At 47.5% G+C, this 22,977-nt stretch overlaps 1 protein-coding gene across 4 annotated transcripts in view; it reads left to right on the top strand.

Moving 5' to 3' along the window:
* Positions 1-22,977, top strand: part of SCNN1B (sodium channel epithelial 1 subunit beta) — a 76,030-nt gene that overhangs the window by 43,643 nt on the left and 9,410 nt on the right. For all 4 annotated transcript variants that reach the window (XM_067706410.1, XM_067706411.1, XM_067706412.1 and 1 more), the window contains exons 2-4: positions 846-1,164; positions 3,544-3,820; positions 13,112-13,302. In XM_067706410.1, the coding sequence (XP_067562511.1) occupies positions 854-1,164; positions 3,544-3,820; positions 13,112-13,302 (779 nt within the window). In that variant the 5' untranslated portion in view covers positions 846-853. The remainder of the gene's footprint in view (positions 1-845; positions 1,165-3,543; positions 3,821-13,111; positions 13,303-22,977) is intronic.

Genomic DNA, 22,977 nt, shown 5'->3' with positions numbered 1-22,977 from the left:
CACCACTCCTCTTCTGTCCTTTAACTCAACTCCTCCAAGGACTCCCAGACTTCGGGGGCCCCCCTTTGTAATAACAGTAGCTGACAGGTGCCAGGCGTTAGTCCACACTCTCCATATTCTCATTCCTTTCAGGCTTCACATCAGCCCTGTGAGGTGGGGACCGTTATTGTCCCCATTTTACAAGATGAGGAAACTGAGGCACTGAGAAAGTGAATTGCTCAAAGTCACACAGCTGGAAAGTGGCAGAGCCGAGATTCAAAGCCAGACATTTCGCTCCAGAGTCCTCATTCTTAACCACTGCCCTCTGCTGCCTCTGGGTACTCAGGGTCCCAATCCTTCCTATCACATTCTGTAACCAGTTGGTTAATCTCTGTCTCGGCACTCACAGCTAGTAATAATGGTAGCTAACATATTGAGCACGTAGCCTGTGCCAGGCACTGTACTTGGCACTTTTTATGTTTCACCTAATTTCACCCTCTCAGCAATCCTATAAAAACTAGGTACGGTTGTCCCCATTTTGCACACGGAGAACCTGAGGAGTTAAGAGTTTAAGTAACTTGTCCACTAAGCTGGAAATTCTCAGAGGGAAGAAACCTTGTCCATTGTGCTCATCATTGAGTCCAGAGGGGCTAATTCAGTGCCTGGCATACAGTAGGCACTCAGTAAATGCTTTGGGGTTGGTTGGATGGATGGATGATAAATGGCAAGAGGGAAGGAAGGAAGGGAGGGAGGGATAGAAAGAGGGCCTTCCTGTCCCCAGTGCCCATGCTCTGGCCGTGACTGGGAGATCCTGGGACGGGAGGCTGTTGTGGTATCTGAAGTGGCCGTCCCGGCTGTATCTGCAGGAGCCACGATGCACATAAAGAAGTACCTGCTCAAGTGCCTGCACCGGCTGCAGAAGGGCCCTGGCTACACATACAAGGAGCTGCTGGTGTGGTACTGTGACAACACCAACACCCATGGCCCCAAACGCATCATCTGCGAGGGGCCCAAGAAGAAGGCCATGTGGTTCGTGCTCACCCTGCTCTTCACCTCCCTCGTCTGCTGGCAGTGGGGTGTCTTCATCAGGACCTACCTGAACTGGGAGGTCAGCGTCTCCCTCTCCGTCGGCTTCAAGGCTATGGACTTTCCCGCCGTCACCGTCTGCAACACCAGCCCCTTCCAGTAGGTGGTCCTTGGAGTGCGGCTGGTCTCAGCGGGGCTGCATTTCTTTTTTTCCCTTCCTTCCAGCTTTCCTTCCTTCTTTCCCTTTTCCCCCTTTCTCTCTTTCTCTTTCCTTCTTTGTTTTCATCCCTTTGTAGCAAGTAAGATTCAAAATTCATAAACCTCCTAGGCTTAAAAAGAACCTCAAAAAATGCCTGGTCGTCCCTGCCTTCAGGCATGCCAGTGCCTATTTATGGATTCAATGTGTATTTATTGAGCACCTACTATTGCCAGGAACTTTTCTAGGCACCACGAATACATCAGTAACTAAAACAACATGCCTGCCCTCGTCACAGTCTACCAGAGAAAACAGACATTAATCTTTTTTTTCCATAAATATTGAATTCATTGTAATTATGAGGATTAAAATATATATATAGCAGCCGTACACTGAGTGCTTATGAAACACCGGGCAGCGTGCTGAGTGTCCTTCGGGTAATTCATGTCATTCTAATCCACACAGCCGCCCTAGGGGTGGGCACTGCTATAGTAGCCCCAATTCATAGGTCAGGAAATGGAGGTTCAGAGAAGTGAGGGAACTTGCCCAGAGACACACAGTGAGCAACTGTAGAATTTGAATCCAGGCCTGATCTGACTCCAGAGCTGCCACTGTTGAACCACTTGATGGCAAGACCTAGGAAGGGGACACCCAAGGACACCCAACCTAGTCAGGGTTGGGTTGAGGAAAGGCAGAGGGTCAGTCAGAGAAAAATGCCCCGAGGAATGAGTAGAAGTTAGCCAGGCAGAGTGAAGAGAATGCCCCAAGTGGGGGGCACAGCACATGCAAAGGTCCTGGGGTGAGACAGAGCTTGGTGCATTCAAGGACTTGACAGAAGGGCCAGCATGTCTGAGTCTCAGGGAACGTTCTTGTCCAAAAGAAGGTCCTGGAAGGGAATTCATATTTCCTGATTACATTTCCAGCTGTCAGAAAGTCACTTCTTTCTAGGAATAGGGCTGCTCTTCCTTGCTTGGGTGGTCTTTGAAGCTACTCGAGAAAACTCTTAATAATTATAATAATAACACACCCTGCTTTATAAGCATCACCTAATTGAATCCTCCAAAAGCCCTCTAGGGTAAATATTTCAACCCCCCCCCCCATTTTGTAGATGAGAGAACAGAGCCTCAGAGAGGTTAACCTACCCAAAGTCACACAGATATTAAGTGACATGCCGGAATTCAAACCCAGAGCCCATGAATTCCAAAACAGGACTTAACCAAGCTCGACAGCAGCTGTGGACATCTAGGCTGTAATAGCAGCCCCTACCCCGCAGCCCGCCACCTACCCAATCCTCCTCTCCCTGTGTGCACAGAGGCAGCTGGTCTGATGGTCAGGGTACAGGTTGTGTCGTCATCTGAGGCTGGTGTCAGCTCTGGCAGATGTACACCTTCATACCAGGACTTGGGCCTGTGTCCAGGGTTTAGTGCTGTCTCCTGCAGGAAGTCCTCCAGCCAGAGCTGATACACACCACCCTGGAGACCACACTCTGGGGCAAGGTCTTGGATAAATTGGGTTTTGGAGTGACTAGGGTGCAGGGCCTGGGGCCCCCACCCAGGGCCTGGTGGGAACACCCGCTGGTGTGGACACATTTCTGCCAGACTGACTGGTCACCATTTCCAATATGGGAGCCTCAGGGGCTGAGAGAAGATCCTGGATCCCAGCCGCACAGTCCCATCTGCCTTCTCCCTCCTGAAACCGGCTCCTGTTCCCCAAATTGCTGCTGGAGAATTAGGATCACAGACCTGCCCCTCCCCCAACATTCTCTATCCCTCCTGGCAGGGAGAAGTCAGGGCCCCGTGCCTGCACAGCACACCTACTGGAGCCCGCCAAACCCGGGTTCCAATCTCAGCTCTGTGGCCTCATCAGTGGGATGAGCTCAGGAAGTCACAGCAACTCCCAGAGTTTCTTTATCCATATGTGGGGATGATTATAGAATTGTGGCAAAGATTAAATAAAAAGGTGTAGGAAGCACGTAGCACCTGGCACATGGTAAGTGATCAATAACTGTGAGCTCTTAGGATTCTTTCCCACTAGCCTGTGAATTTCATACGGAAAAAGACCCATTCTGTCTTGTTTGCCATAATATCCTCTGTGCCTTGCACAGTACTTGGCACATAGTAGATGCTCACCAAATACTGGGTGAATGAATGAGTGAGCAGGTGGGTGGAAGGATGCATGGATGATGCGTGGGTGGGTAGATAGAGAGGTGAGTGCTTGGGGTGGAGGAGCATTCTTCTCACATGTGGTGGCAGCCACACTGCAGTAGGAGGGGATCCCAGCCTACAGTCGTTCTGCTTTGAAGCTGCCTCTTGCCTCCCTGACTTGCCCTCTCTCCCACACAGGTACTCCAAAGTCAAGCATTTGCTGAAGGACCTGGATGAACTGATGGAGGCAGTCCTGGCGAGGATCCTGGGTCCTGAGCTCAGCCATGTCAACGCCACCAGGGCCCTGAACCTCACCATCTGGAACCACGTGCCCCTGGTCTTTATCGATGAGCAGAACCCCTGTCACCCGGTGGTTCTTGACCTCTTTGAGGACAACTACAATGGCTCAGCAAGCAGCACCCCAGCACCAGGAAGGACCTGCAGTGCCCACGGATGCAAAGTAGCCATGAAGCTAGTAAGTGGGCCCCAGGCACAGGTCAAACAATGGGCCCTAACTAGTGAGGCTGATGGGAGTTTCTTTCTTTAAATAATCTGGGTCTTGCTGGGGGAAAAACAGGCTGGAGCCGGTGCCGATTTTATATGTTTGCAGTGCTTTTTTAAAATTAGAAATAGTTGGTATGTTAGTCAAGACACTTTTGGATGCCAGTGACCCAGCTCAAACTAGCTTAAGCAAAGCAGGGAATTCCTTGGTTCACAAAATGAGAAGTCCAGGGGTGTATTAAGTTGAGATGTGTCTGGATCCAGGCGTTCAGATGCCGTCATCAGGAGTCCATCTCTCTCCACCTAGGTTCATCTCTTCTCTCAGTTGACTGTGCTCTCTGGCTGGCTCTCTCCACATGGAAGACCCTGGCAATGCCAGACATATATCCCACAAGCTTAGCACTCTTCCCAGAAACAAAGCTCTTCTTTCCAAATTGCCTCAGTGGAAGTCTTGAGACTGATCATCAGGTCACATGCTCACCCCTAAACCAATCACTGTGAGCTGGAGGACAGGCTTTCATGATTGGCCAGACCTGGGTCATGTACCCTGGAGCTGAGGAGGATGTCAGCCTTTATCAGACCACATGGACTGAGCCGGAGGGAAGGGGTGGCTTCCTGAAGGAGGAATTAAGTCTTTTTTTTTTTTTTTTAACATCTTTATTGGACTATAATTGCTTTACAATGGTGTGTTAGTTTCTGCTTTATAACAAAGTGAATCAGCTATACATATACATATGTCCCCATGTCTCCTCCCTCTTGTGTCTCCCTCCCACCCTCCCTACCCCACCCCTTTAGGTGTTCACAAAGCACCGAGCTGATCTCCCTGTGCTATGTGGCTGCTTCCCACTAGCTATCTATTTTACGTTTAGTAGTGTATACATGTCCATGCCACTCTCTCGCTTCGTCCCAGCTTACCCTTCCCCCTCCCTGTGTCCTCAAGTCCATTCTCTATGTCTGTGTCTTTATTCCTGTCCTGCCCCTAGTTTCTTCAGAGGCTTTTTTTTTTTTTTTGGTTCCATATATATGTGTTCGCATATGGTATTTGCTTTTCTCTTTCTGTCTTACTTCACTCTGTATGACAGACTCTAGGTCCATCCACCTCACTACAAATAGCTCAATTTCATTTCTTTTTACGGCTGAGTAACATTCCATTGTATATATGTGCCACATCTTCTTTATCCATTCATCTGTCGATGGACACTTAGGTTGCTTCCATGTCCTGGTTATTGTAAATAGAGCTGCAATGAACATTGTGGTACATGACTCTTTCTGAATTATGGTTTTCTCAGGGTATATGCCCAGTAGTGGGATTGCTGGGTCGTATGGTAGTTCTATTTTTAGTTTTTTAAGGAACCTCCATACTGTTCTCCATAGTGACTGTATCAATTAACATTCCCACCAACAGTGCAAGAGGGTTCCCTTTTCTCCACGCCCTCTCCAGCATTTATTGTTTGTAGATTTTTTGATGATGGCCATTCTGACCGGTGTGAGGTGTTACCTCATTGTAGTTTTGATTTGCATTTCTCTAATGACTAATGATGTTGAGCATCCTTTCATGTGTTTTTTGGCAATCTGTATACCTTCTTTGGAGAAATGTCTATTTAGATCTTCTGCACATTTTTGGATTGGGTTGTTTGGTTTTTTGATATTGAGCTGCATGAGCTGCCTGTATATTTTGGAGATTAATCCTTTGTCAGTTGCTCCATTGGCAAACATTTTTTCCCATTCTGAGGGTTGTCTTTTCGTCTTGTTTATGGTTTCCTTTGCTGTGCAAAAGCTTTTAAGTTTCATTAGGTCCCATTTGTTTATTTTTGTTTTTATTTCCATTTCTCTAGGAGGTGGGTCAAAAAGGATCTTGCTGTGATGTATGTCATAGACTGTTCTGCCTATGTTTTCCTCTAAGAGTTTTATAGTGTCTGGCCTTACATTTAGGTCTTTAATCCATTTTGAGTTTATTTTTGTGATCGGTGTTAGGGAGTGTTCTAATTTCATTCTTTTACATGTAGCCGTCCAGTTTTCCCAGCACCACTTACTGAAGAGGCTGTCTTTTCTCCATTGTATATTCTTGCCTCCTTTATCAAAGATAAGGTGACCATATGTGTGTGGGTTTATCTCTGGGCTTTCTATCCTGTTCCATGGATCTATATTTCTGTTTTTGTGCCAGTACCATACTGTCCTGATTACTGTAGCTTTGTAGTATAGTCTGAAGCCAGGGAGCCTGATTCCTCCAGTGCCGTTTTTCTTTCTCAGGATTGCTTTGGCTATTCGGGGTCTTTTGTGTTTCTGTACAAATTGTGAAATTTTTTGGTCTAGTTCTGTGAAAAATGCCATTGGTAGTTTGATAGGGATTGCACTGAATCTGTAGATTGCTTTGGGTAGTATAGTCATTTTCGCAATGTTGATTCTTCCAATCCAAGAACATGATATATCTCTTCATCTGTTTGTATCACATCTTTAATTTCTTTCATCAGTGTCTTATAGTTTTCTGCATACAGGTCTTCTGTCTCCTTAGGTAAAACATTCCTAGGTATTTTATTCTTTTTTGTTGCAATGGTAAATAGGAGTGTTTCCTTAATTTCTCTTTCAGATTTTTCATCATTAGTGTATAGGAATGCAAGAGATTTCTGTGCATTAATTTTATATCCTGCCAGTTTACCACATTCATTGATTAGCTCTAGTAGTTTTCTGGTAGCATCTTTGGGATTCTCTATGTGTAGTATCATGTCATCAGCAAACACTGACACTTTTACTTCTTCTTTTCTGATTTGTATTCCTTTTATTTCTTTTTCTTCTCTGATTGCTGTGGCTAACACTTCCAAAACTATGTTGAATACTAGTGGTGAGAGTGGGCAACCTTGTCTTGTTCCTGATCTTAGTGGAAATGGTTTCAGTTTTTCACCACTGAGAACAATGTTGGCTGTGGGTTTGTCATATATGACCTTTATTATGTTGAGGTAATTTCCCTCTATGCCTACTTTCTGGAGAGTTTTTATCATAAATGGTGTTGAATTTTGTCAGAAGCTTTTTCTGCATCTATTGAGTTGATCATATGGTTTTTCTCCTTCAGCTTGTTAATATGGTTTATCACATTGATTGATTTGCATATATTGAAGAATTCTTGCATTCCTGGGATAAAGCCCACTTGATCATGGTGTATGATCCTTTTAATGTGCTGTTGGATTCTGTTTGCTAGTATTTTGTTGAGGATTTTTTTTTTTTCTTTTTGGTTGAGGATTTTTGCATCTATGTTCATCAGTGATATTGGTCTGTAGTTTTCTTTTTCTGTGACATCTTTGGTTTTGGTATCAGGGTGATGGTGGCCTTGTAGAATGAGTTTGAGAGTGTTCCTCCCTCTGCTATATTTTGGAAGAGTTTGAGAAGGATAGGTGTTAGCTCTTCTCTAGATGTTTGATAGAGTTCGCCTGTGAAGTCATCCGGTCCTGGGCTTTTGTTTGTTGGAAGATTTTTAATCACAGTCTCAATTTCAGTGCTTGTGATTGGTCTGTTTATATTTTCTATTTCTTTCTGGTTCAGTCTCAGGAGGTTGTGCTTTTCTAAGAATTTGTCCATTTCTTCCAGGTTGTCCATTTTATTGGCATATAGTTGCTTGTAGTAATCTCTCATGATCCTTTGTATTTCTGCAGTGTCAGCTGTTACTTCTCCTTTTTCATTTCTAATTCTATTGATTTGAGTCTTCTCTCTTTTTTCTTGATGACTCTGGCTAATGGTTTATCAATTTTGTTTATCTTCTCAAAGGACAAGCTTTTAGTTTTATTGATCTTAGCTATTGTTTCCTTCATTTCTTTTTCATTTATTTCTGATCTGATTTTTATGATATCTTTCCTTCTGCTAACTTTGGGGGTTTTTTGTTCTTCTTTCTCTGATTGCTTTAGGTGAAGGCTTAGGTTGTTTATTTGAGATGTTTCTTGTTTCTTGAGGTAGGATTGTATTGCTATAAATTTCCCTCTTAGAACTGCTTTTGCTGCATCCCATAGGTTTTGGGTCATTGTGTTTTCATTGTCATTTGTTTCTAGGTATTTTTTTATTTCCTCTTTGATTTATTCAGTGATCTTTTGGTTATTTAGTAGTGTATTGTTTAGCCTCCATGTGTTTGTATTTTTCACAGATTTTTTCCTGTAATTGATATCTAGTCTCATAGCGTTGTGGTTGGAAAAGATACTTGATATGTTTTCAATTTTCTTAAATTTACCAAGGCTTGATTTGTGACCTAAGATGTGATCTATCCTGGAGAATGTTCCATGAGCACTTGAGAAGAAAGTGTATTCTGTTGTTGGGATGGAATGTCCTATAAATATCAATTAAGTCCATCTTGTTTAATGTATCATTTAAAGCTTGTGCTTCCTTATTTATTTTCATTTTGGATGATCTGTCCATTGGTGAAAGTGGGGTGTTAAAGTCCCCTACTATGATTGTGTTACTGTTGATTTCCCCTTTTATGGCTGTTAGCATTTGCCTTATGTATTGAGGTGCTCCTATGTTGGGTGCATAAATATTTACAATTGTTATATCTTCGTCTTGGATTGATCCCTTGATCATTATGTAGTGTCCTTCTTTGTCTCTTGTAATAGTCTTTATTTTAAAGTCTGTTTTGTCGGATATGAGAATTGCTACTCCAGCTTTCTTTTGATTTCCATTTGCATGGAATATCTTTTTCCATCCCCTCATTTTTAGTCTGTTTGTGTACCTAGGTCTGAAATGGGTCTCTTGTAGATAGCATATATACAGGTCTTGCTTTTGTATCCATTCAGTCAGTGTGTCTTTTGGTTGTAGCATTTAATCCATTTACATTTAAGGTAGTTATCGATATGTGTGTTCCTATTACCATTTTCTTAATTGTTTTGGGTTTGTTATTGTAGGTCTTTTCCTTCTCTTGTGTCTCCTGCCTAGAGAAGTTCCTTTAGCATTTGTTGTAAAGCTGGTTTGGTGGTGCTGAATTCTCTTAGCCTTTGCTTGTCTGTGAAAGTTTTAATTTCTCCGTTGAATCTGAATGAGATCCTTTCTGGGTAGAGTAATCTTGGTTGTAGGTTTCTCTCTTTCATCACTTTAAATATGTCCTGCCGCTCCCTTGTGGCTTGCAGAGTTTCTGCTGAAAGATCAGCTGTTAACTTTATGGGGATTTCCCTTGTATGTTATTTGTTGCTTTTCCCTTGCTGCTTTTAATATTTTTTCTTTGTATTTAATTTTTTTTAATTAATTTATTTTATTTTATTTATTTATTTTTGGCTGTGTTTGGTCTTTGTTGCTGCGCGCAGGCTTTCTCTAGTTGTGGTGTGCAGAGGCTACTCTTCGTCACGGTGCACAGGCTTCTTATTACGGTGGCTTCTCTTGTTGCAGAGCACAGGCTCTAGGCGCGTGGGCTTCAGTAGTTGCAGTAGCTGTGGCGCATGGGCTTAGTTGCTCCGCGGCATGTGGGATCTTCCCAGACCAGGGCTCAAACCCTACAGTGGCAGGTGGATTCTTAACCACTGCGCCACCAGGGAAGTCCCTGTATTTAATTTTTGATAGTTTGATTTATATGTGTCTTGGCATGTTCCTCCTTGGATTTATCCTATATGGGACTGTCTGTGCTTCCTGGACTTGATTGACTATTTCCTTTCCCATATTAGGGAAGTTTTCAACTATAATCTCTTCAAATATTTTCTCCGTCCCTTTTTTTTTTCTCTTCTTCTTCTGGGACCCCTAAAATTCAAATGTTGATGTGTTTAATGTTGTCCCAGAGGTCTCTGAGACTGTCCTCAATTTTTTTCATCCTTTTTTCTTTATTCTGCTCTGCGGTAGTTATTTCCACTATTTTATCTTCCAGGTCACTTATCCGTTCTTCTGCCTCAGTTATTCTGCTATTGATTCCTTCTAGGGAATTTTTAATTTCATTTATTGTGTTGTTCATCATTGTTTGTTTGGTCTTTAGTTCTTCTAGGTCCTTGTTAAATGTTTCTTGTATTTTCTCCATTCTATTTCCAAGATTTTGGATCATCTTTACTATTATTCCTCTGAATTCTTTTTCAGGTAGACTGCCTATTTCTTCTTCATTTGTTTGGTCTGGTGGGTTTTTACCTTGCTCCTTCATCTGCTGTGTATTTTTCTGTCTTCTCAATTTTCTTAACTTACTGTGTTTGGGATCTCCTTTTTTCAGGCTTCAGGTTCATAGTTCCCGTTGCTTTTGGTGTCTGCCCCCAGTGGGTAAGGTTGGTTCAGTGCATTGTGTAGGCTTCTGGTGGAGGGGACTGGTGCCTGTGTTCTGGTGGATGAGGCTGGATCTTGTCTTTCTGGTGGGCAGGACCGCATCCGGTGGTGTGTTTTGGGGTGTCTGTGGTCTTATTATGATTTTGGGCAGCCTCTCTGCTAATGGGTGGGGTTGTGTCCCTGTCTTGCTAGTTGTTTGGCATAGGGTGACCAGCACTTTGGCTTGCTGGTCGTTGAGTGGAGCTGGGTCTTAGCTTGAGATGGAGATCTCTGAGAGAGCTTTCGTCATTTGACATTACATGGAGCCAGGAGGTCTCTGGTGGACCAATGTCCCGAATCCGGCTCTGCCACTTCAGAGGATCAGCCCTGACACCCGGCTGGAGCACCAAGACCCTGTCAGCCACATGGCTCAGAAGAAAAGGGAGAAAAAAAAGAAAGAAAAAGAAAAGAAAAGAAAGTTATTAAAATAAAAAATATATTATTAAAAATAAAAAAGTAATAAATAAAAGAAAGAAAGAAAGAAGAGAGCAACCAAACCAAAAAACAAATCCACCAATGATAACAAGCACTAAAAACTATACTAAAAACAAAAACAACAACTAAACGGACAGATAGAACCCTAGGACGAGTGGTAAAAGCAAAGCTTTTGGGAAATCTGAGGTCTTCTGCCAGCGTTCAGTAGGTGTTCTATAGGAGCTGTTTCACATGTAGATGTATTTTTGATGTATTTGTGGGGAGGAAGGTGATCTCTACATCTTACTCCTCTGCCATCTTGAAGCCACGGCTGTTATTTTTGACAGAAGAACATTCAAAGGCTTTGCTGGTAAATAGTGCTTGTAGTAGTACAACTGAAACAGCAGAAATGCAGAACTTGTCAACGTTAAAAGTGCCAAAATCACGTTCTTATTGATCCTACTCATTAGTCTGCAGTGCTCACTTGGTTGTCTTTTGAAAGTAACCCAGCTGGTTTCATCTTTTTTGGTAAGAACATAATCTTGTTTTCTGTGAACAAAAAGATGTTTCTCAGCCAACAGCAGCAGCAATGAGGAATTAAGTCTTATTATCAAAAGACAGAGGCATAAATATCGGACAGGTGAAAAACCACAGCTATGCAGTACAGTCATTGCCAAAGCATAACTGGGATGTTGGGATGCCCGCAAGCCAGCAGTAGGAAGAAGGTTCCCTGTCTGTGCCCCGGGATCCCCTGGGAGCTCTGTAACTGCTCAGGTCCCTGGGCCCCATTCCTGGAGAATCTGAATGGGCAGTTCTGGGCCCAGACCCAGGAATCTGTCTTGTTAATAGGCTCCATGGTGATTCTGATGATCAGCCTTGTTTGGGGACCCAGGCTGGGGCTAGACACTCCCGAGAAGGATGCCACTGCCTCCCGTGCCCCCCATGTGGTCAGGACTTCCACAACCCAGCTGCCCCCCGCTGCATACAAAACAGCACGAGGCTCCAGAGGCCCAGTGCCCGCTCTGACCCAACGCCCTACTACTTTTTGGTGCAGTTAGCAGGCTTCCTGTGTCCATTTCCTCATCTGTAAAGTAGGCGTGGTCCTGGGGGCTGCACCAGCTCTCAGGGTCAGGCCCCACGTGTGTTTGTGAGTGCATGTTGTGTGGGTGTGCAAGTGGGCTGGGGACCTCAGTGTCTTCATGATGATGGGGCAGGGCTGCTGTGAGAATTGATGAGATAATAGAACTAAAGCCCTGAGTTGGGAATTCCCTGGCAGTCCAGTGATTAGGACTCTGAGCTTCCCTTGCAGGGGACCCAGGTTCTATCCGTGGTCGGGGAACTAAGATCCTGCAAGGTATGGGGTGTGGCCAAAAAAAAAAAGTCCTGAGAACAGAGCCCAGGACAGAGTGAGCCTTTTATATATATTTATTTATTTATTTATTTATTTATTTATTTTTGGCTGCTTTGGGTCTTTGTTGCTGCATGCGGACTTTCTTCTAGTTGCAGCGAGCGGAGGCTACTCTTCATTGCGGTGCGCAGGCTTCTCATTGCCGTGGCTTCTCTTGTTGCGGAGCACGGGCTATAGGTGCACAGGCTTCAGTAGTTGTGGCACGTGGCCTCAGTAATTGTGGCTCCCAGGCTCTAGAGCTCAGGCTCAGTAGTTGTGGCGCACGGGCTTAGCTGCTCCGTGGCATGTGGGATCTTCCCGGACTGGGGCTCAAACCCGTGTCCCCTGCATTAGCAGGCGGATTCTTAACCACTGCACCACCAGAGAAGTCCCGAGAGTGACTCTTAAGTAGTATCATCTCCCTGAGGTGAGATGAGGACCTCCAGGAACTGGCATGAGGACAGCGCCCCATGCCGGCCTGGAGAGGGCTGTCTCAGAACTAAGGAGAAGCTTCTCCCTCAGGCCTCCTTGGTTCCCACCAGGAGGACCAATAGAGGCAGAGTGGCCAAGGCTGGAGTGTCAGGGCCTAGCCTGTCCTGTGTCTACAGGGGACCTGGGCTTCATGGTGGAGGGGCCTGCGCCCCTCTGTCGGCTCAAACTGACGAGGCCCGGGTCCTTCTCCCAGCCGAGGGGTGGGCAGACCTGGAGTCTTGGGTCCTTCATGGTCCACACAGCCTCCAGGGAGCTGCCTCTGGATGTCTGGGGAGGGGGCTGGGAAGGGAGTCAGGGGAGTGGAGGGTCCGAGTGTGTGCTGTAGATGTGCCCACGTGAGCATGAATGTGGTGCCGCTTGCGTAAATCAAGGTACATGGACGTGTGTGTGGAGTTGTGACCCCAGGACATCATGTGACTGCAGGTGTCGGAAAGCAGGGTCTGTGTATGCGTGTGTGCGTGTGTGCGTTCCCTTGTGCCTGAGGCTATGTTATATGGGGGTGGCAGGTGCTGCCTGTGAGTCCTTGTGACTGCAGAGCTGTGTGTGAGGGGACAGCCTGAGCCTTGTGACCGTGCGTGCAAACACACTCCCCCCGGCCCAGCCATGGGCAGCCCCCGCACCCAGGCGCCCCCTGAGGAAGGGCAGCTGGCAGCGCACTCGCCGCCCTGGCCCTCAGGGCAGAGGCCTGGCAGCAGCCCCCGCCCACAGGAACCTCTCTTGCCCCCGCAGTGCAGCCACAATGGGACCACATGCAATTTCCGGAACTTCAGCAGCGCCACCCAGGCAGTGACGGAGTGGTACGCCCTGCAGGCCACCAACATCTTCGCACAGGTTCCAAACCAGGAGCTGGTGGCCATGGGCTACTCCGCCGAGCAGCTGATCCTGGCCTGCCTCTTCGGGGCAGAGGCCTGCACCTACAGGTAGGAGCCGCCGGGCCCCCTGCAGCCAGGGTCCACATCCCGGTCCACACCCCTGCTTGGCCACTCAGCCCGCACCACAGTTTTCTGTGCCCAGGTGTCTTTGGTTTTCTGGGGGCAGAGCCTGAGACAGGGATGTGCTGAAGGCCCCATCACGTACTGAGGGAATCGCTTTAGGGAAAGTCTGCAGGAAAGAGGACTGAGCTAAGGGAGGCTGTGGCCACAGGTGACGTCTAGGCCTGACCTGATCCACGGGGAGCGTAAACCGCACCACAGAGTTGACCTCCCTTAAGCGGAGGGCGGGGGCGGGGGCGTGGGAGCAGCCCCTTGTACGTGCCCCCATCAGTTACTCACTGGCTCTGTGCCACCCCCAGGAGGATGGGCCGGGGTCTCCTAATTTCCCAGGCAAGGTGGCGGGAGAAGGGGCGGCTGTGAGCTGTTAGCCTCCAATACCCCGCAGCTGGGGATCTGTGCAGGTACCCCAGCATCTACTGCCCTCGGTTTTCTCATCCTAAGACAGGAACAGTAACCATAGCCACTTCCTAGAGTTCCTGTGAAGAGTAAATGAAAGGGGGGACTTCCCTGGCAGTCCAGTGGTTGACACTCCGTGCTTCCATGGCAGGGGGTGCGGCGTTCGATCCCTGGTCAGGGAACTAAGATCCCACATGCTGTGTGGCCAAAAAACAAAAAAATTTTTTACCCTTCCCCCTCCCCATATCCTCAAGTCCATTCTCTAGTAGATCTGTGTCTTTAAGCTGTGACAAAGTGAGAGAGTGGCATGAACGTATATACACTACCAAACGTAAAATAGATAGCTAGTGGGAAGCAGCCGCATGGCACAGGGAGATCAGCTCGGTGCTTTGTGACCACCTAGAGTGGTGGGATAGGGAGGGTGGGAGGGAGGGAGACGCAAGAGGGAAGAGGTATGGGAACATATGTATACATATAGCTGATTCACTTTAAAGCAGAAACTAACACACCATTGTAAAGCAATTATACTCCAAAATGTTAAAAAAATATGAAAGGAATTCATAGTGACAAAAGTACATTATGCAGATAACTTCCAAAAAAAAATTTTTTTTTAGAAAAAAAAAAAAGGAAATGAAGCGGCTCATGTCAGCACTTAGGGCCCTGGAAGTCTTCACTGTAAACACCTTTTTCCCAAACAACCCCCAATGTTGAAAAGATGGCAGAATGAGGGCAGGGTCAATCCTAAAAGCCTGTGTCCTCTTACAAATAGCCCACAGATCTCCCCCTCCTTCCCCTCCCCAGCTTCTGACCATCCAGACCCTGGGCCTGAGAGCCAAGCTCTGTCCCCGAATTGGGGCAGCCGGCAGAGGGGCTGCAGGTCGGCTGGCGGGTCACGGGGGAAGGAAGGGGCTGGGTACAGGCAGAGCTGCTGAAGCCCCAGCGCCCCCTCCTGGCTTCCTGGCCAAGCGTCTGGGTGAGGGGGACCACACCATCTGGGTCCCGCCCTGGGCTTCAGCCAGTCCTGTTTCCCAGAGGTGCTGGCGTCTTCCTGGCCTGGGGCTTCAAATTCCCACACTTAAGGCCTCTGGAGAATGGAGCGCTGTGCTGAGTCTGGCCGCTTTGGATGAGGGACAGGCTACCGGTTTCACCCTCCTAGGGATCGTGGCCTCAGCCCAACTCAGTCAAATCGTACACCTTCAGGGACCTCTGTTGAGAATCTGCTGACAGCCGTGGACCCTCTGTCCCCCAAAACGCACAGGCACTCGAAAGGCAGGCATTTCGTAGGCTGTGTCGCGGAATCCAGGCCCACTGAGGAGGCCCACTGCACATTTGGTCCGTTGTGAGAATCAGAAAAGGCCAGTCCTACAGGTGGAAGAGTTACGTGATGGCCCCCTGCTGATGGTTCACCTCCTGGCTAGTTGGTGACAGGCTGGATTCCAACCCTCTCTCTGGGCCAGGGCACTTGGTTCAGAGCACACCTGCCCAACCATCCCTGGCAGCCCTGCCTGAAGGCTGTTGGTACGCAATGGACTAGTGCTGTGCCCACAAGTTCATCTTTTACCCTCTCAGCTAAAAGAGAGAGACGCAATACTGTAATTGCAAATATATGGCCCATCTGCGCAGTCAGAATATGTCCTGAAGTGCAAGTGAGTTGGGACAGTGAGTTCAACTAGGATCCACCGGGATCTGCTGCCAGGTCCCTGGTGCCTGAAGCGTGAGCATCTCCCATTGAGCAGGATCCCAGTGCTCGAAGGCGTGCGTTCTGCGTACAGCACGGCCCCTAAACTGAGCCAGCTGTTTCCAGGCCTGATCCAGGGCCAGAGGCAACCTGGGGATGACCTGCTTGTTGCCAAGATGGCGCCCTCCAAAACGAGTCACATTTGGGTCACATGGACTGAGGGTGGTCCCCCAAAGAGAAGATGGCTGATGGGCAGGCAACACCCGGTACTGGCCACACAACTTCTGTGGTGTCGCTAGGGCTGGGGAGTAAGTCTAGTGAAGGGGTGGCTCAAGGCTGGACTCTGCAGTTAGACTATTGGGTTCAGATCCTTGCTCTGTCTTACGAGCTGTGTGGCCTTGAACAAATTTCTTAACTTTTTTTTTTTTTTAATTTATTTATTTTTGGCTGCGTTGGGTCTTCGTTGCTGCACGCAGGCTTTCTCTAGTTGCGGCGAGCGGGGGCTACTCTTCGTTGTGGTGTGCGGGCTTCTCATTGTGGTGGCTTCTCTTGTTGCGGAGCACAGGCTCCAGGCGCGCGGGCTTCAGTAGTTGTGGCACACAGGCTCAGTAGTTGTGGCTCGCGGGCTCTAGAGCACAGGCTCAGTAGCTGTGGCACAGAGGCTTAGTGGCTCCATGGCGTGTGGGATCTTCCCGGACCAGGGATTGAACCCGTGTCCCCTGCATTGGCAGGGGGATTCTTAACCACTGCGCCACCAGGGAAGAAGTCCCAAATTTCTAAACCTTTATATGCCTCCAATTTCCTCCTCCGTAAAATAGATAATAACAGTGCCTACTCTACAGAGTTATTTTGAATATTCAATGAGTTAATATGCATGACAGGCTGACAGTAGTGAAGACTCAGTATTATTCTCATTAAACCCACATTTGACAAGGAACTCATTCTTCAATAATGATGCTAACGTTTATTGTGCCCTTCTGATGTGCCAAGCACTATTCTTAGCACTTTACATGTATAAAATCAATTTGACCCTGGCAACAAGCCCTCGTTTTATATGATGCAACCACTGCCCAGAGAGGTTAAGCAACATCTCTGAGGTCACACAGCTGGTGAGTGTCAGAGGTGGCAGTCTGGGCCAGGCTCACCTTGTGTCACTTCACCACCTCATCAGAAATCAAGATCATCTTTCCTCCCCACCCACCCCTCCCAAGCCTGTTTCTTCAGCACTCGGCAGTCTGAGTGGAGGGTGTGACCCAGACACTTGGCACAGAAACCCCAGTCCACCCATCTCTGCGCTTCTGCTCACTCCCACAGCCAGCTGGTTACCCACCTTCCTGAATCAGCCTCAGACTCCGTGCTGAGGACACGTGCCTCTCTCTGCCCTCACAGTGCCACGCTCCAGACACAACGGCTTCCTCACTCTGTTCTGGACTCCTTCCTCCCCTGCTCGTATGTGGCAAATGCTCAAGACGCAGCAGCTGCAGTTTTAGGAACATGTGAGCCACGTTTGGACCCTGACACCAAAGCACCCAGATTTGAATGCCAGCTCTGTGTGTTGTGGGGCACGCTCCTTAGCCTCTCTGTGCCTCAATTTTCTCATCTGGAAAATGGGGATACTGAAATGACCTCATAGGGCTATCATGGGGATTAAATGAGTTAACATAGATAAAGTGCTTATGTGAAGCAATTATACTCCAATAAAGATGTTAAAAAAAAAAAAGTAGAGGAGACAAGAAAAACAAAAAAGTGCCTAGAACAGTGCCGAGCATGTGTTAAGAATTATATATGAGCACTTTAAAGATAAACTTTTTATTGTGGAATAGCTTTAGATTTATAGAAAAGTTTCAGAGAGAGAGTACAGAGTTCCCTTGTACTCCTCACCCAGTTTCCCCTCTCGGTAACATCTTACATCACCATAGTAATTTATCAAAACTAAGAAACCGACATGGGCACATCATTATTAAATACACCTAACACTTTATTTGGATTTTGTCAGTTTTTCCTGGTGACCTTTTCCTGTTCAAGATTCCATCCGAGAGACCCCTGTCGGTTGCTGTCGGTTGTCACGCCTCCTTTGTCCATTCTGGCTGTGACACTTTCTCAGACTTCCTTGTTCTGGATGATTGTGACAGTTTCAGAGAACTGGTTGGGTGTCTTATAGAAAGGCTTTGATTTGGGGTTACACAGATAAGATGGATTTGGGGGAAGAAGACCACAGAGGTGAGGGGCTTCTCATCCCATGGTGTGTGGGGTACATGTTAGGCACTCGACACCACCCGTGATGTTGGCCTTCCGAGGTGCAGGTGCCGCGTGCTGGGCTTCTCCACTCTAACGTAACCCCTTTGCCCCCCCTGTGCTCTGTATCGTGGAAGCACGTCTCTAAGTTCAGTCTGTACTCTGGGGGGTGGAGGTGACGGCAGGGGGAGAGGGACTAAACTCCACTTCTCCTGGAGAGGGGAACATACACTATTCGGAATTCTTCTGTAAGGAAGATTTATGTCTTCTCCATTTGTTTATTTATTCAGTCTCTTAATTTATACCAATATGGACTCATGTATATTTGGGTTGTAATCCAATACCACACTATTTATTTTCTTACTCAAAATTTTCCATCTTTGGCCACTGAGAGCTCCTTCAGTTGGCTCCTATGTCTCTTTGACGTGTTCCCATCCCTTTATTTATTTTTTAAGTACTTCCTTACTTTCTGGCACAACAAGATGCCCCAGTCCTAGAATCAGCCATTTCTCTGAGGAGCTCCAGTCCTTTTATTGGAGAATGGTATTTAGAAACCAAGATCTAGGCATCTATAAGTGTTGTTGTTGTTGTTATTATTGCTTCAGGGATTGGCCAGCTAAGCTAGTTCCTGACCTCCCCCAAACCCTACTACACAGTACCACTGTTGTTATACTGCTTCCTGCTAGGATGCTCTGTTTCCCAGTCTTTTCTGGAGGCTTGCTGGTCTCTGTCTATACGCCTAGCCTCTGTTCCAGGGAAGGTTTTTGGAGGGAAGCGCCTAGCTCTGGAGCCGGAGGTAGCCAGTGCTGGGAGCAGCCTCTCCAGGTAAAGAACATTATCAACAAGCAAATAGTTGGCAAGACTGAGAGTGCAACCCGGGACAGGAGGGGATCTGGCCGTGCCCGGAGTCACCCGCTCCTGAGCTGTAGATGTCCAGGACAGCTCCTTGGGCACACCGTATCCCACACCCCTGGGGTGGGGCCTCTCCTTCCAGAACAGGGCCTGGCTGCAGCTGGCTTGCCCTGCTCCGTTCCTTCCCTGTGGCCACAGCCCTGATCCCACACAGGACAGAGACTCTGTAGTGCCTGCCCAAAGCTGTTCCTTCCCTCTGGGACTTCGCGTGTGTCGTGCCCCCTGCCTGGGCTGCCCTTTCTCCTCCCCACCCGCCAGGCTCGGCTACCTCTTACTCACCCTTGAAGTCTCAGCTCAGGCCTCACCTCCTCCACGAAACCTTCCCTGACCTACTCCCTACCCCGACGCCCACTCTTCCAGGCTTATCTCTGTTGATACTCTTACCACATACTATAATTTATCCAACAAATATTTACTGAGTGTCTACCGAGTGCCAGGCTCTGAGGATGGGGGGTGAATTTGTTCAGTATTTCAGTGTGCTTGGCTTCCAACCCTCACGTCAGTCCCTTTGGGTGGGCGCTGTGGTTACCCCAGTGTTACAGGTGGAGAAACGAGACACGGAGAGGTGAAGTAACTTCCCCCAGGCTCACCAGCTAGTAAGTGGCAGAGCCAGAATTCAAATTCGGGCAGGCTTGGCTCCTGGGCCTGAGCTCCTAGCCTTTAACTTCTTTCTCCCTGCAAACAGACAGCTGCCCTCCCTGGGATTATGGTTTAAAGCAAGAGGCAGCTGATAAGCAAGCAGTTAAAGGAGATGAGTTCAGCTTCTGCGCATGCCCGCAGGGGAATAAGCAGGTGGAAATGGTCAAGTAACTGGGAAGTGACTTTGCGTAGGGAGGTCAGGGGACGCTCAGAGAACATCCCAGGCCCAAGGAGCAGCGGGCCTTGAATTTGGAAACATCTTGGAGTGTCTCTGGAGTATAATGAACAACGCAGGGAGAAAGCCCAGTAGGGCGTTTGCATTTTATTCTGTGAGCAGCAAGGAGCTTCTGGAAGGTTCTAGTAGGGGCGTGCCGTGGGCTGATTCACAACTTGAACACTCACCCTGACCACTGTGCAGGAGGAAGACTGAGAGAGCAGGACCGGGGAGGCAGAGGCTCCAGCAGGAACTGGGGCAGGAGATGCCGGCGGCCTGGACCAGGCTGGGAGCCTTGGAGGTGGAGGGAGGCAGCTAGGCCAGAGACGCACTTTGGAAAGCGAGGATTGCCGTGACGCTGCTCCGTAGTGTCCCCCACGCTGTGAGCTTCGAGGGTAGGGCTGTCTCGCCAGCCTCAGTGTCCCCAACGCAGTGCGCTCCTCAATAAATGTTGGGTGAAGAGATGCACTTTCTTCCTGATTTCCCTTTCACCATGGAGGACACCAAAGCTCGGGTTGAGGAGGCAGCTCACATGTGTCAGGCAGGGTCAGCTCCCAGATTGGATTTCACTGCCTGCCCTGGACCCACCTCATTCTGCTGGCACAGACGGTGAGACAAAAGATAGAGGAAATGGTTTCCTAATCTGAACACAGGGACAAAGAGCAGCTGACCTCATGGGGTTATTTTGAGAATTAGAAATCTTCAGCACGGGCCTGGCCCCTGAAAGTCACTCAGTAAAAGTTGTGGGACAGAAAGCTTAGAAAGTACTGCATTTCAGGTGATATTTCTGCAGTATTTGATGCACTGAGCCCCATTCCTTTCTGTTTTTTAATAAAATAACAAAAACAGTATAAAAACATCCAAGGATATTTTATTTTATTATTATTATTATTTTTTGCGGTACGCGGGCCTCCCACTGTTGCGGCCTCTCCCGTTGCAGAGTACAGGCTCCGGACGCGCAGGCTCAGCGGCCATGGCTCACAGGCCCAGCCGCTCCGCGGCATGTGGGATCTTCCCAGACCGGGGCACGAACCCGCGTCCCCTGCATCAGCAGGCGAACTCTCAACCACTGTGCCACCAGGGAAGCCCAACACAAGGACATTTTAAATGCTATTTCCTATGAAGACTTGAGAACATACACATAGATAGAACAGGGTGTGATGAACTCACATGGACCTACCCACCCAGAACCAACAAGTGTGATTCACATCCTGTCCTGTGCTGTTTTTAAAGCAAATCCCAGACATCATATTCTTTCATCTATATAGTGTTCAGAATGTATCTTAAAAGAGACTTTTTTAAACAGAAGCACAATACCATTATCCTACCTGAAAAAGAGATGTACAGTGATACCTCAATACCATCAACTATCCAGTCGTGTTCACACTCGTCAATGTCATACTTTTTTGTTTACTTGTTTGAATCAGGATCCAATTAAAGTCCACAGGTTGTGACTGTAACCAAGTCTTTGTAGTTTATTTTAATCTATAGGTTACCTCCCTTACCCTCTCTCACAATTTCTTTGTTGAAGAAACTGGAGTCTGGATTTTGCATACTGACTTTTTGTAGTGTCTTTGAACTTGTTCCTCTGTCTCCAGTATTTGTTATAAACGGTAGAGACAGATGCTCGATCCTGTTCAAGGCTGGGTTTTGCTGTTTTGTTGTTTTGTTTATTGGCAAGGCCACTTCCCGGACAGCCTGTGCTCTTGCATCAGGACACACAGCATTGGTCACTACTGGTGCACATTGCCCCAAATCCCCAAAATCGGGGGTGCAAAATGATGATCCTCTAATTGTATCACTCCCTCTTCAGTTATTAGCTGGATGAAACCAGAACTCTTAACAGCTATTTTACAAGGACAAAAAAAAAAGTCAGATGAAGGGAGCCATAGATTAAGGGATTTCAAAGGCATATCAACCAATCACATGTCAACGTCATTTGGATCCCAGTTTAAACAAATAAATTGTAAACCCAGAATTGACCTCTGTGAGGCAATATAAATTGAATGTTTAATAATATTAAGGAATTTTTGTTAGTTATGTTTAGCATGGTTTTTTAAGAGTTCTTGTAGAGATACACATAGAAATGTTAACAAATAAAACTATGATGTCTGAGATCTTCTTCAAAAATATGGGAGGGAGAGTGGGGGCAGGTAGAGATGAAACATGACTGGCTGTAGGGGATTTTTTTTTTTTTTTGGCTGTGTTGGGTCTTCGTTGCTGCGTGCGGGCTTTCTCTAGTTGCGGCGAGCTGGCTTCTCATCGCGGCAGCTTCTCTTGTTGCGGTGCACGGGCTCTAGGTGCGTGGGCTTTAGTAGTTGTGGCACGTGGGCTCAGTAGTTGTGGCGCACAGGCTTAGTTGCTCTGCGGCATGTGGGCTCTTCCCAGACCAGGGCTCGAACCTGTGTCCCCTGCATTGACAGGTGGATTCTTAACCACTGCGCCACCAGGGAAGTCCCGTAGGGGATTGTTGAAGCTGGTGGTGGGCTTCATTCTCTCAACTTTTTATGTTTGAAAAGTTCCATATCAAAAAAAATTAACCAAATTATCTGCAACTACATTATACTGTCGCTTCTTCCATGAGCATCTTTATGCAAACATTTTGTGTTGTTGCTGAATTATTTCCTTAGGAGACATTCTCATGACATAAGATAGGATCCTAGATGGGGCTCTTCACACCTCGTTGTGAAGTTCTCTTTCCTGGCCTCTGCTTGCACCCCCTCCTGATTCGCAGCCCTCCATCTCCGTCTACTTTCCTCTTTACCTGAGCTGCCGAGGTTCCCCGACAAGCCCACCTGTCTGCATTCTGCCAGCTCCTTGCAGCAAACACTGCCTGGAGCCGCCCTCTCACTCTTATGATCTGTATTCGTTTCCTGGGGCTGCTGTAACACATGACCACAAACTGGGTGGTTTAAAACAACAGAAATTTATTCTTTCACAGAGGAGGCTAGAAGTGGGCAGTCCCGGTGTCAGCAGGACCAGGCTCTCTCCAGAGGCTGCAGGGGAGAATCCTTTCTTGCCCCTTCTAGCGTCTGGTGGGCCCAGGTGTTCCTTGACTTCTGTCTGTGTAACTCCAATCTCTGCCTCCGTCTTCACATGGCCTTCTCCTCTGTATCTGTGTCTCCTCTTCTGTCTCTTTAAGGACACTCATGGTTGGATTTAGGGCCCACATGGATAAAAGAGGCTGATCTCATCTCAAGATCCTGAATTATGTCCGCAAAGACTCCTTCTCCAAATAAGATCACACTCCCAGGTCCCTGGGGTTAGGACGTGGACATCTCTTTTTGGGGGCCACCGTTTAAATGACCACATGACTTACAAGACCGTGTAGATGAGACATGAAAACATCAAATAATCTTCTTTTTCATCACTCATGGCTAAGCCAGAGAGCCTCGTCCCACCCTTCCTCACCCTTCTTTCCCAAGGGAGTCCAGGAATCTCCTCTCTGGTGGGTGCATGGGTGCAGGTAAAGGGACAGAATGACCTGTTGCTCACCTCTCCCTTCCTAAGCCTCTCTGAGCAGTAATCT

This window comes from Pseudorca crassidens, chromosome 15 (genome assembly GCF_039906515.1).
Source record: "Pseudorca crassidens isolate mPseCra1 chromosome 15, mPseCra1.hap1, whole genome shotgun sequence".
NCBI classification, from domain to species: Eukaryota; Metazoa; Chordata; class Mammalia; order Artiodactyla; family Delphinidae; genus Pseudorca; species Pseudorca crassidens.
The sequence above is the reverse complement of the archived record's forward strand: the minus strand, read 5'-3'. Positions and strand labels throughout refer to the sequence as shown.